The sequence below is a fragment of the Otolemur garnettii genome, unplaced genomic scaffold, assembly GCF_000181295.1.
Source record: "Otolemur garnettii isolate 467f Iridium unplaced genomic scaffold, OtoGar3 scaffold00004, whole genome shotgun sequence".
NCBI classification, from domain to species: Eukaryota; Metazoa; Chordata; class Mammalia; order Primates; family Galagidae; genus Otolemur; species Otolemur garnettii.
The window spans coordinates 34,828,471-34,842,972 of record NW_003852399.1 but is presented as its reverse complement, the minus strand read 5'-3'; the positions used below and the strand labels follow the sequence as shown (position 1 = coordinate 34,842,972).

The following is a 14,502-nucleotide window of genomic DNA, read 5'->3' as shown; positions in this document are numbered from 1 at the left end:
CTTCAGAAGAAGCTATACATGTCTTAAATTATAAAAATAGCTTGAAGTCCTTGAAAGAATTTGAGCTTGATCCAAAACGACCTGAAATGTATTAATCGAGAATATAAAAACAGGTTAAAGGAACAATAAGTCAACAATACACTTAAGGCCTTACAATTTGAGGTTGCTTTATCAAATCTCAATAGAGAAGGTATTGCTCTGAGAAAAGAATACACACCTGACTGGAAATTCAAGACATGCTGCCTGCTGCATAATAATGAATATTGTTTTTTTTTTTTTATTACTTTTTTTTTCTTTTTTTTTTTTATTGAACGGTAACTATGTACATTAATGCACTTCTAGGGTACAGTGTGGGGTTTTCACATGCAATCTGAAATACTTCCATCAACTGGTCAACACAGCCTTCATGTCATTTTCTCAGTTATTGCTTTAAAACCTTCACATTCTACTCTTAGAAAGATTCACCTGTACCCCTATAAGGTAAACCTCAGAAGTAATCCCTCCAAACTCCCTCCCTCCACCCATTCCCCCCTCCCTTCTCCCTCCCCCTCCCCATATTCTTAGGCTATTTGGTTATAGCTTTCATATAAAAAGGTTTAAATTAGTTTCATAATAGGGGTGTGTACATTGGATATTTTTTCCTCCATTCTTGTGATACTTTGCTCAGAAGGACATTCTCCAGCTCCATCCACGTGAACATGAAGGATGTAAAGTCTCCATCCTTCTTAATGGCTGCATAGTATTCCATGGTGTACATATACCACAGTTTGTTGATCCATTCGTGGATCGATGGGCACTTGGGCTTCTTCCATGACCTGGCAATTATGAATTGGGCTGCGATAAACATTCTGATACAAATATCTTTGTTGTAATGCGATTTTTGGTCATCTGGGAATATACCCAACAAAGGAATTGCAGGGTCAAATTAATGAATATTGTTTTAATAGTTATTTCCAGCAGTGTTGTAATAAAAGTTGGTTTCCCATCTTGCCTTGTCCCCGAGTTGTAAAGTAACATGAAGTAGTTATCCTATAATCCCAGGGCTCCATCTCACACAGAATGATAAAAAAGAGATTTAAACATAATCAAGACAATTTTATAAGGAAAACAAGTACATTTGGGGGGGAGGAAAGGGGTGACACATTGTAACTACAGAAAAGGACACTGAATCCTATTCATTCCAACAAGCAAAAGCTTTGCTCAAAGGACTTTCCTAAGAAAGGTTCAGAGGTGATCTTAAGAATCACTTAAAGTACATCAGAGCCAACAAAAAACTGAATTTTTCTTTAGATTTGCACTACATGAATTTTAATCTGTCAAAAGAGGAACGTCTTCAATGGCAAAAAATATATGTTTGAATCTACTATTTGAAGCCTTGGAAAGTGGAGAGAGGAGGATAAAACAGCCAGCGAGGATTAGAAATCTAAAAGTGAGGGCCTATAAATCCTATACAGCTTCACCAAGACTTGTCATAGTGCCCAGTCTATTACAGGTAATGGGTAAATGGGCCTGTTCCAACTTACACACAAATTCAATTTAAGAACAAACCTACAGAACCTAGCTCATTCATATCCAGGACTGCCTGGAGATGACTGCCTAGAGAATTCCTCCTCCAAATCATGCATGGAGAGAGGTGAAGTAGTTGGGGACACTGGCCTGGCCCACCAGATAAATGGAATCAATCCAAGAGATCAATAGAATGACAGATGTTGCAGCCTAATTGCTTCACTAATCGTTGCTTCCTGGCCCTTGGTTTCAATTTTCTGTCCATTACTTCAACCCTAACCTGTTTCAGAGATATTTCTTGTGCTGTTGGCCAATCAGATTTTACAAGGAAACCTTCACCTCTAGTTTTATGGTCTCTTATAAGGGACTTGAGCCTACAATAATTAGTAACTTTGTTGTCTTTTCAACATAGATCACCACTATCATGCCTATTTAAAATTTAAAAAGCCACTGTAATCTCAGAACCCAAAGTCATTAGAGATTAAAAGATGCAAAATTCCTGATTTTGGAAGACTTTTTTGTGGCATTTAAACAATGGTCATTTTCTCTCCGAGGCTCGCCCTTAAGCTTTTTCTTCCACATGAGCGGTATTTTTCAGGCCAGTAGTCCTTAATCCTAAAAAAAACTCCCTCAAAGCTCCAGAATAGCACAGTATTAGAAATTCAAGCAATCCTAGGAATTATATTCTACAAAGGAGAAAACGAATGCCCAGATATTCCAACTTTTTAAGCATTATATAGAACTTTATACCAAAGCCAAGAACTGACTCTTGTCCCACAGATGTCTTCACAAAAATCGCTGACTCCCATAAAAAATAATGACTACAGGCAAAAAATATATGCGTACCAATGAAGAGATTGTATAGAAACAGGCAAGAATCTAACAATTAAGATTTCTGGAGAATCATATATGAAGGGGATTAGGAAGAGAAGGAGAAGAAAAAGAGGGAGAAAAAATGAGCAGAGCCTAAAAAAGGAATCATTTCATAATAAAAATTTCATAGAAAATCTGTGACTCATTAAAAGGACAGAATGAAAGCATATGGATCACGGGGCAGACCTAATGGTCTTTGGAAACCACTCAGAAGGAACCATTATTATTCTGTAAACCCACAAGTGATCAGATTACCATTTTCCCATCACAAACATCAACCTAATTTATCTATTTTATGCCAAAGAGCCCTCCTGTCTTGCTAATTCTTCCTGGTGTATTAATCCATACTTCATTTTTTCCCAGATACATCCTCCAACATTTCAAAGACTGAAATTGTTTTCCTGGCTTGCTCTGACCTTTATGGTAATATTTGTCAGTTTAATGCATTCATTGCACTAGCCTAGTCTTCATGTTCGACTCTCCAGGCGCTTGACAAAGATCTTGTATCAAAATTGAGAAATAATATCAAATTAAACGGGACATATTTAGGATATAATGATTATAGGAGGAGCAAAAAAGCATAACAGAGCTGCCTCTGAGGAAAGCTGGAATTTTGTTCTCCAGTTTTCACTGCAGGGATTCGTTTTCCCATAGGAATGTTGGGGATACTGTGAGTAGGGACAGACTGAGCTTGGCCACCACCAGATAGCTGCTTTCACGGTCAAACTTTGCCAGTTAGTTCAACAAAAAGAAAGAAAAGATCACTTTCCTGTTCCTCTTCATTGTTGACACCAAAGAAATAAAACTATTCTAAGAGCTCTTATGTTCTTCCAGAACCACAATACTCTGAAAGATGAGTGTCTTTCTTCTTGTCTTCTCCTAGCTGAAGTCAGAATTGAAGGTAAGTGTCCTAGTTATTAGGTTACTGACCTCAGTTCCAAACCCACCCTTCTCTACTCTTTTATGTGATGCAGAGCGGGAACTTGGCAAAACCATATTCTGGTTTTGGCAACTGGGTGCAGGTAGAAACCAGTGCCTCTTCTTTAGAAGCCATGTTTCAGTTCTGCAGGATCTGTCTTCTACATTACCCAAGTTTAATAATTCCAACCCCTTCGCTTTGTTCTCTCAGCCCTAGTGGGGGTACCTGTTTTGTGCTACATCCTTCATACTTTAGAGCGGTGATTTCCAACTGGTGCGCAGCGTAGCACACTGTTATGCTATGAGAGGATCTTAGGTGTGTGCCATGAAAATTTTTAAAGATCATTAATTAAATTATTTTTGAAAGACGTTAAAAGCACGGTAAGTATATTCTTTTTTTTCACTCATTTTTTATCAACATAATTTAAGTGTGCCCCAGAAGTTTAACTATAAGGTTAAGTGTGCTTTGAGATTAAAAAAAAAAAAAAAGGTTGAAAAACACTTATCTAGGTCGGGTGCCGTAATCCTAACACTATGGGAGCCCAACACTGGCTAATTGCTTGTGCTCAGGAGACTAGACTGAGCAAGAGCGAGACCTTATCTCTGCTAAAAATAGAAAAAGTAGCTGGGCATGGTGGTGGGCTCCTGTAGTCCCAGCTCCTCTCAGGAGGTTGAGGCAAGAGAATTGCTTGAGTCCAAGAGTTTGATATTGCTGTGACCTATGATGATGCCAAAGCACTCAACCCCAAGGCAACAGAGTGAGATTCTGTCTCAAAAAAAGAAAGAAAAAGAAACACTGATCTAGTTGGTGAATTGTAGTGTTTAATCTCTGAAACAACAGTATTTCTTCTTGTAACATGCCCTCTCCCAAATTCTCCCTCTGTAGAAATGAGACATGACATTCAAATGTCAGACAAATAGAGGCTTTCTTGTATATTGCTTTACAATCTATATTATAAAATAACCAAGCTTAAAAATCTCAACAAAATATGAGTGGAAGAAGGATTTCACCATTCTTTTAGAAGTAAATGTTTAGAATAAAATGCCCTAACCAGTCATGTACTGCATGCAAATATTTTCTACAGAGGAATAAAACATGGCATATTAGTTGGGCTTTTGATTCCTACAAGAACAATGAAACATTCCTTAATGTTCAATATACTTTTTTCCAACTTCCAAAAGATACTGGAAGAAATAGGGATTTGAGTGAAAGAGGGACAATAGAACTTAAAGAGTGAGGTAAGAAGGCCTAGTAAGCTAAAAAGCTTCTGCACTGCCAAGAACACAGTAAGTAAAGCATGTAGACAGCCCTTAGAATAGGAGAAGATATTTGCAGGTTATGTTTCTGACAAAGGTTTAACAACCAAAATCCACAGAGAACTCAAACTTATCAATAAGAAAAGAACAAGTGATCCCATTTTATTGTGGGCAAGAGACTTGAACAGAAGCTTCTCTGAAGAAGACAGGTGCATGGCCTACAGACACATGAAAAATTGCTCATCATCTTTAATCATCAGAGAAATGCAAATCAAAACCACCTTGAGATGTTATCTAACTCTAGGAAGAGTAGCTCATATAACAAAATCCCAAAAATATAGATGTTGGCATGGATGTGGAGAAAAGGGAATACTTTTGCACTGTTGGTGGGAATGCAAGCTAATATGTTCCTTTTGGAAAGAAGTTTGGAGAACACTCAGGGATCTAAAAGTAGGCCTGCCATTTGATCCTGCAATTCCTCTACTAGGTATATATCCAAAAGACCAAAAATCACTTTGCAACAAAGATATTTGCACTATATTGTTCATTGCAGCTCAATTCATAATTGCCAAGTCATGGAAGAAGCCCAGGTGCCATCAACCCATGAATGGATTAATAAATTGTGGTATATGTATACCATGGAATATTATGCAGCCTTTAAAAAAATGGAGATTTTACCTCTTTTATGTTACATGGACGGAGCTGGAAAATATTCTTCTCAGTAAAATATCTCAAGAATGGAAGAAAAAGTATCCAATGTACTCAATATTTTTATGAAACCAATTTATAATTACTCACATTTTCTTATGAAAGATAGATCACAGCTATAGCTAGGATGAAGGAGAGAAGGAGAGGGGGATGGGAGGGGAGAGGGAAGTTTTAATAGAGGGAGGGTAAATGGTGGGACCACACCTATGAAGCATATTTTAAGGGTACAAGTCAAATATAACAAGTATAGAATATAAATGTCTTAACATAATTAAGTAGATGAGGTAAAAGCTATATTAGTTTGATGTAACCATTCCAAATTGTATTAAAAAAACAACACATTGTACCCCCCAAAAGCCTAAATGTATTCATGATCTATGTGTATATGCCTTAATAAAAGGGAAAAAAAGGCATATTAAGCACATACATTTTAAAGTTATAGATATATTTTCTTAGGTCAATCTAAATTCCTTACAGATAATAATGGTGTCATAAAATACAAAAGCCAAAGAGAATGTAATATATCACTCCTTTTACAAATGTGGAAAACTTAGGTCATAAGACATAAAGTAACTACTCTAAGGTCAAACCAGTAGTAACTGAAAGAGATAAAAAATAACTCAAGCCTCAGGTCTCCCAAGCCAAACAAACCCTGGTCGATCTCTTGGATTAGAAAGGGATTTAATGCCTGTGGCTCAACTGGCTAAGGCGCCAGCCACATACACCTAAGGTGGCAGGTTTGAATCCAGCTCTGGCCCGCCAAATAACAATGATGGCTGCAACCAAAAAATAGTCAGGCATTGTGGTGGGCACCTGTGGTCCCAGCTACTTGGGAGGCTGAGGTGAGACTCGCTTGAGCCCAGGAGTAGGAGGTTGCTGTGAGCTGTGATGCCACAGCACTCTACCCAGGGGGACAGCTTGAGGCTCTGTCTCAAAAAAAAGAAAAGAAAAAGAAAAAGAAAGGGATTTAATCACACAATGCTTAAACATAATTCCCTGAAATCAAGAAGAAAAGTCATCCTTTTTTATTTTTTCATATTTTTTTCTTCTTCCAGAGGAAAAAAAAATTCTCTTTACAATAGCAACTGGAAAAAAAAAATCTAGAAAAGTGCGAAAGCAACACAAACTCCTTTGCATACCCCTAACTACAAAAAAAAAAAAAAAAAATTCGAAGAAGCCTTCTGAAAAGAATGGAAAGCAGCAGGTACAATGTATTTCTTTTAAGAGCTATTAAAGGGATGCCATTCTCAGTTAATTGAATACCTCATAGTCATTATGAAAATGAAACACAGAACAGCTGAGCACAAAGCTGTACCCGGGATTGTCTGCTTTTCCCCAAACTGGAAGGATTAGGGTTTCCAACTGGATCTCTTCCCAGAGAGTTGCTTATTACCCCCAAAGATACTTAGGAACATCCACCCGGCTAACTCTCCCCTCCAACATCTGTAACCATCTGGCTAACATCTGTGCCCATCTGGCAAATCTCATAAAATTTTTAACAGAATGCTCTCCCATAAAAGTTTGACATTCCTGAAAAGAATTTGTATAGTCCTTGGAAAATTCATGGGAAGTTGGGAGCATCATTGCCGACCACAGGGAAATGTTTTCATACATGTCATAAATAATTGTTGAATGACATTTGCTTCCAACCCCAGTGTCTCCTCAGATTTCCAGACTGGGACATCCAACTCAACATCTCCAACTGAATCAAGACTAAAGGTATTGCAAAGTCAACGTGTCTGAAACAGAATACTGATTTCCACTGTTCTTCCTCCCTCCCACACGTGTGGCCAACTCCTCCTTCTGTTTGCCTAGCTCAGATGAAAGCACAACCTTGTACCTAGTTGCTTAGCACATTTGGATATTCATGATTCCTTTCTTTCCATGGATTCAATCAATTCATCAGTACATCCTGCTGCTCTGTGTTTAAAATACGTCCTGACTCCATTCACCTCTGTGTTTCCTTCACCTCCACCCTGGTCCAGGCACCATCACCTCTTGCCTCTTCCACTCTTACAGCCTCCCATTAGTCTCATGTCTTAAGTCTCTTCTTGTTTCCCCCCAATAATCCTTTCTCTACACACCAGTTAGGATGATCTTCTTAAAAAGTCAGACATTTTATGTCTCTCTTTTGCTCCAAACTCTCCGTGGCTTCTCATTATCCTCAGCATACAATCATGAATGTGAAGTAGAAAACTCTCCTAGACTTCCCTCATCTACAGCCCTGACTTCTCCCCCCAGACTTCCTCCAGGTCTCCATGCTGTAACTCACTGTCCTTTTTGTTTTATACCTGTTGTTCCTATTGCCTGGAACGGTCCTCCACCAGATCTTCCGATGGCTGACTCCAAGTCACTTTTCAGGAGTCTAGGTGACTGTTATCTCTGGGATGTCTTTCTGAACACCCATATGAAACACTCCCCACCCAGGCAACTACTCTCTCTCCTCAGATCCCGCCTTATTGTCTCCATTCTCTGTATGTGTCTCTCACCGGCATGTAAGCTCCCAGCATCTGGAATCGCATAATAGGCACTCAAATATTTGAAAAGATGACTGAGTGAATGAAACACTTCTTGATTAATGTTTTAAATATGCTGGTAGAGATGGAAGGAAATGTGGGCATTAAAAGATAATAAAAGAATCCTGGAGCCTGATGCCTGCAGAAAAATGGGGGACGATTATCACAGGAAATGGGCTTGTCACCACACTGGAAAGCTAGAAGCAGATATGGACCAATGTTTTGGCTGTTATCACTTAAAAAGGATGTAGCCTAGGTGAAACAGATTTTGCTTTAAACACCAGTTTGGAAAAAATGCCTTTAACTAGAGCATTAGTGTTAGCACAGACAAATTCATTCTGTTTAGCAAGAGCACGCTTGCTTAGCGTCACAGTGGGTGTACACTGGGGCCTTGGGGTAGTTTCAGGAATCTGCTTTCAACTATGCTGCATCTTTCCTTACTCTATATGAGCACCTGGCTTTCAGCAGGCTTCAGAATCCTTAGCAAATATAGTGAGGCTGTGCTGGTCTTCATCTCTCCCTGCCAATCCACAGTTAACTTTAAATGCTTCAAGTATGCAAGGAGATTCAGAAATTCAGAACTTTGTCAAAATACGTCCATACTCTCGAAATTCAGTAGAAGTCTAGTCTAGTGTAGAACATAGCTATACGTGAACTAAGACTTTACCATCACACTTAACTAAGACACTGACTCTCATCTTAGACTTCTCCAGGTATGAGACATAAGAGCATCACTAAAAGTAAACTTCATTCAGTGCGGGTTTCTAAGAAAGAACAGAGGTCATATTAAATAACTTATCTCTCCAGCCAGGAGTCAATGTGTTTTCTTTTTCCGGTCATGGAAAACATTTCCATAAGCAATTTCAAATTTACACTCTTGTAAGAAAGTAAAACAAAGGTGAAAGAGATATAGCGATGCCTTCTAAAACACAAATTTGCTTCATAAAAACCTAAACGTGTTTTGGACTAAAGGAATATTAATCTCTTCATTGAAGTTAAGCTGCTGATAGAAATAAATAAGTTTTCAATTCTTTTTTTTTTTTTTTTTTTTTGGTAGAGACAGAGTTTCACTTTATCACCCTCCGTAGAGTGCCGTGACATCACACAGCTCACAGCAACCTCCAATTCCTGGGTTTAGGTGATTCCCTTGCCTCAGCCTCCCGAGTAGCTGGGACTACAGGCGACCGCCACAACGCCTGGCTATTTTTTTATTGTTGGAGTTTGAGAGGGGCTGAACCCGCCACCCTCGGTATATGGGGCCGGTGCCCTGCCCACAGAGCCACAGGTGCCACCCAGTTTTCAATTCTTTATAAAGCACTTGAATATAAACAACTCTCTTGATGGTCCCTAATGTCCTCCACCCCATTTCTAAAAACATTTTTTGTCATTATCTTCTTTCTTCTTTCTTGCAGTTTTCATATGATGACTCCTTCATTCTTACAGTGATTCCTCCCCTTGATTCTCTGATATCATCGTCTCCTAGCTTTCTCCATGCCTCAGTGGCAGCTAAGTCCATCTTCCTCTATCCAATCCCTAACCATGGAAGTTTTTGACCATCTGTCCAGGCCCTCTCTATTCTTCCTACTTTTCTCTTTTTCCCTAGGTGTTCTCATTTGGAGCCTCCCAAACTTTTCACATGGAGGTATAAAGAGAAAATAACAATATCTGTATGGCTACTTTGATCCTGAGGCCAATAACTGGAAGGTTTTCATCAATATCTTAGCACATATATATTTCACTGAGGCACATCCCTGGCACATTGGTGGGGCCCTGGGAAGCTCTGAATCAACATCCGTGTATTTAGCTACCACCAGTATGCAAATAATGCACTATTTTATATTTTCAGCCCAGGCTTCATTTATTAGTTCTGCACTTACAGCTCTGATTGTCACATCTCTTCACGGACAGTTTCATGAAAGTATCTGAAATGCAGCATGTCTAAAACGAAGCTCATGATCTGTGTTCCTCAGAACTTGGTCCTCTCCTGATGTTCTCTTACTGCAATCATACCACTGAGTTGCATAAGCCGGACTTTTAGGAGCTATCCTTACCACCACTCTCTCACTTCTATGTGCAATCCCTCATCAAGTCCTGTTTAATACCCCTCCTTAACATCAGCCCTTGACTCTTCACCTCTACCACATCTAGGTCTAAGCCACCCTCAAAGTTCACCAAATTTGCCTGAATTATTACAGCAGTCAAGGAAGCCATCTATCAGCATCTCCTATAGCCAATCCTCTAATTCATTCTCTAACCCATGGAGTGATTTTTTAAAAAAATAAACAAATCCAGGCTTGCTTATTGAAGAATTCCATAACAAGACGAACAAAGCCATGGATAGATTGACTCACGTTCATTGTTCTGGTCACCTGTTGCAGCAGAACAAATCACCCCAAATCTTAGTGGCTTAAAACCACAATTTGATATTAGCATTCATGATTCAGCCTTAGATGGGGGTTGTCACCTAGAGTCTCTTACGCAGCTGTATAATAGTAAGAATTTGGCTAGGTTTGGGTATCCAAGATGGCACCTTCACTCATATGTCCGAGGGATGACCAAACATCCTTCTCTGCAGATAGCCTGGTTTCAGGTTCCTTAATGCATGGCAGTCCCAGGGTGCTCTACTTCCTACATGACAAGTTACTTTTCCTAGTGTGCACTTTACAAGAGACCAAGACAAAAGCTATAAATTGTCTCCTGACCTAGTCTCCAAAGTCATTCAGCAATACTTATATCTTATTCTAGAAGTTGAAATTGAACCGCTGGGTCAGCCTAGATTCAGGAGGAAGAACTTACAAGAGGGCCTGAATATCAGAGCCTAGATTCAGGAGAAGAACTACAAGAGGGCCTGATATCAGAAAGCATAGTTCTTAGGAGGGCGAAGGCAGTCTTTGGGAAATATCAACCACACTACCTCTCCAATCCCACTTTGCAGCACATTTCCTACCACTGTTTTCCACTATAGCCACAATGGCCTTCCTTAGGTTCCTTGTATTTGCCATAATTCATCCTGTTAAATAAAGGCCTTGCCAGTATCACTCTCTTTGCCTAGAATGCAAATCCCCCTTTCAGTCTCCCTTTTGCCAAGTTAACTCCTGCTCACCTTTCAGATCTCAGTCAAGCCTCGGGATAACCAGGCTATATCCTAATTTATACTCTCAAGGTACTAGATTAATGTCCATCACCATCCTAATCACCACTGTATTTTGCATTTGTTTGTATTATTATGTAATTTACATCTCAAAATTTCCACTAGACTAGAAGAAGAACTGTGTCTGTTCTTCCCCCTCCTGCCACAGACCTTGACTGGTTTTCAGATATTTATCTACTGAATGAACCAAAGAAATAAACTAAGTAAATCAAACTGTCTGCCTTGGGATATCAAATTATTTTTTCCCTTTATGCATTATAGTGAAGTCTATAATCACATTCCCATATTTAATACATAGATAGACAAGTCTAAACATAAATCATTTTTCACAGAAGAAATCTTACAAAGGCAAGGGTCATATTCCTTTCCCATATCATACCTATAAAATTACAGGAATATGGGTATAAAGGAATCAATCAATATATCCAATGGGTATAAATTTTGTACTATTTCTTCTGCTTTCAAAGGAGCCTAAAACTGTCTTCGATTTTCATTTTTAGACCTCAACCAAACCTGGTAAGTGTACCAAATGAGGCACTGTAACCAGGAGAGAGGCAATTTCCTACTCTATGCAGGAATCCAGCACTGACAGCAGAGACCTCTAGAAGCATTTCACTTAGAAACCCAGGAGGATCATTCCACAGACCATACATGATTTTTCTTGTGCTAAAACCAGATGCATAATACTAACTGCTTCCCATTACATATTAATAACCCATCTAGAAATAAACACTATGCCAACTTTCACCCTGAAATAGAATGTCATCTTGAGGGTGGTAATTAACATTTCTGTTCTTTAGAAGGTGACACCAAGAGTTGTTACAGAAATGTTCACTAGTTAACTTTTTTCCTAAATAAAAGTTAGAGTAATTACAAATGGTGTCATAAACTAATGCTCATTATTAGAAAGTACATTCTATTTCCGATCTTTTGAATTCTGTCCACTCTAATTGTTTTCAACTACTAATAACATTTGGTCTAGTGACAGAAATTTTTTACAACCTGAAATAATTTAATCATGTGTTTCCTTATTCCTTCTCCGGACCACAACACAGGCTCCTCTAGGGCATGGATTTGATCATTCTTACCTAGAGTAGTCTTCCAGAGGTGGTCTTCCAGAGTTAGATTTTGTATATTACTCTTAGTATTTATGAAGATGCTTATTTGTTATGTAAAAGATAGTCTGTCAAAAATGCAAAAAAAAATGCCTTTCCTGTTCATTTATGTTTTTTGCTTCATAGGTATTATTCCATATGAAATTAGTGTTTCTAATTATCTAACTTGATTGATTCACCAGTTAAGAAAAAAAATTACCGTAAGGCAAAAGGAGCTTTTACTAAATCATTGAATTTCTCTGGTTATTAAAAGTTTTCTAGAATTAAACTACTTTTTCTCACTGGCTGAATTAGAACTTGTATGTGTTATGTAGTTTGAGGAGTCTTGTTAGGTTAAACAACTAAATGGCAAATAGTAAAGACGTTTACCAGCAGGTCTATGAGTATAACCATTTTTTAATGAATAACTTAGCCACTATTTGACTAGTGGCTAACCATGGATCCAAGATAGAGGATATGAAAGCAGGTTCTGTGACAGTTACCTACGTCCAAACTCTGTCTCTTAATCAATTGTCAAATATTTTATTATAAAAGGCTGATGCAACGAGGTTGAAACATTCATTAATGAGTTTTTAAGTCTATTCTATGCCATGCAATTTAGATAATAGTAAAATATTAATATCAAATTGGCCCAATAAATGATATCCTCCTACCTGGTGTCTCGGGATACAAGTTTGACGCTGACCAAAAAACATGACCCATGGATTTTCTGTAGGTGAGTCTCTCTGTTCCATTTTGCACTTTATTTCTCAAGCTATTGAGTACACTGGATTATTCATAGTTAAAAATCTTTTTCCTTTGTCCTGCTTCCTGGCAAGCGTGGATTAGGATCTAGAGAGTTGATTTTCAAGTGTAATGTGTTAAATAGAAGTTCTAAATACCAGACAAGTTCAACCTGCTCTACAGCAGCTCCAATTCCAGACTCAAACTTAGAAAAGTCGTGGTAGAAGAAACATGACCTGCCTTTATTATCAAAAGCATGAATTTTGTCTTCTTGGGTTCAACTTCACTTACATTCAGCCAAAAAGGAGAGAAATGCACTTAAGCTACATTTGCAAGTGCCATGTTTGACCAATCTTCTTTCCCCTAAGTGGGTTTTTAAAGTCTTGCCTTCCATTTTCTATAACTCAGGACTCCACCTTATTCTTTTACTACAGTAATCAATTAAAAGGCTTAGAACAAAGATAGACCTTTAAATAAATCAAATAGTTTGGCAAATCGCCACCCCTTCCTTCTCCAGACCCCACTGCCATTTAATCTTTTTTGATTCTATCTTGAGAAGAAAAATAAATATATGCAGTATTAACTTGAGTTACTTTTTAAAAGTTAATTTCAATCTCACCGAGATAACGCATTGAACGTATCCCATCTTCCTCATTCACAGCTAAAGCTAAGACACGTTCCTTACATATAGGGGTAATAACTGACAGGCAGGAATTTCAGACATGTTAGGAATATTGATTAACTGTATTCGATTCGGTAAGGTAATTCCCTGATAGAACAGAGCATAGTAGGAGATGCATATTTTTCCAGCTAGAGCCCTTTCAAGGACGGATGCCAAGGTGAGCAGTACTCCCGGTTTCTCGGCAACGGGGAAGGATTTGTGAATGATTGTGAAAGATTTGCACCACCTCCCAGCTGCACTTGGGGGCTGCTCTGAAAACAGCAAAGCACAGCTTGGGAAATTCATTTCACATCCTGCAGCCCTGGATAAGAAGTGGTGAAATACACACACACACACACCCGCCGCCACCAGAAGAGCCCTGCAGGGAAGCTTTCAAGCTGGCAGGCTCTGCTTGGGAAGCCACAGTCAGCATCCTTCTCCCCCAGCACAAGTGAAAGGCTCGCCTCCATCTCTAACTCCCAGGTCTTTATCATTCTAGGCGTCTTTCTGCAAAGGAGAAAGATCTACACTGGCCTTACCTCTGGGGCTGGTTTCTTGCAAGTACGGTGGGGCCGTGGGAGTGACATTTCCCGACTGGGATGCTGACAGCAGAGGCGAGCGTTCGTCCACCCCGTCAGCAGCCATGACTGCGGCAGCTGCAGCCCGGGGGAGGCTGAGCCGGGGGCTGCGGCCTCCGCGGAGGCGGTGGCTCTCCGCGCTGCTGCCTCTGCGGCCGCTGCTGCCGCCTCCGGGAGGGCCCGGGATGTGTCACAAGGCAGGAGGCGGGGGAAGGGAGGGCGCGGACCGAGGGGCGGAGGAAGGGAGGCGCGCAGGGGAGGCACGAGGGGGGCGCCGAGGGAGGGAGGGACGGAGAGCGCCCGAGAGGAGGGGAAGGAAGGAGTGCAGCAAGCAGCTCAGCCAGCTGGAGAAAAGGGGAACAAATCAGGACTGAATGGGAATTGCGGAGGGGAGCGTGCCAAGAACCAAAGGGGGGAAGGGGCAGATGAGATGCGGTGGTGACAAGTCTTTCTCTCTAAAGAGAAGAAGGATAAAGGGGGGAAAATAAAAACAGCC

The 14,502-nt window shown here is 39.7% G+C and overlaps 1 protein-coding gene across 2 annotated transcripts in view; it reads right to left on the bottom strand.

The window, feature by feature from the left end:
* The window catches only part of PIP4P2 (phosphatidylinositol-4,5-bisphosphate 4-phosphatase 2), a 47,651-nt gene extending 33,382 nt beyond the window's left edge, over nt 1-14,269 (bottom strand). Inside the window, exon 1 of one of the 2 annotated variants that reach the window (XM_003782492.1) lies at nt 13,968-14,269. In XM_003782492.1, coding sequence (XP_003782540.1) covers nt 13,968-14,073 — 106 coding nt within the window. In that variant the 5' untranslated portion in view covers nt 14,074-14,269. The remainder of the gene's footprint in view (nt 1-13,967) is intronic. The other variant, XM_012809814.1, reaches the window with a different exon arrangement.
* Nucleotides 14,270-14,502: the final 233 nt, after the last annotated feature.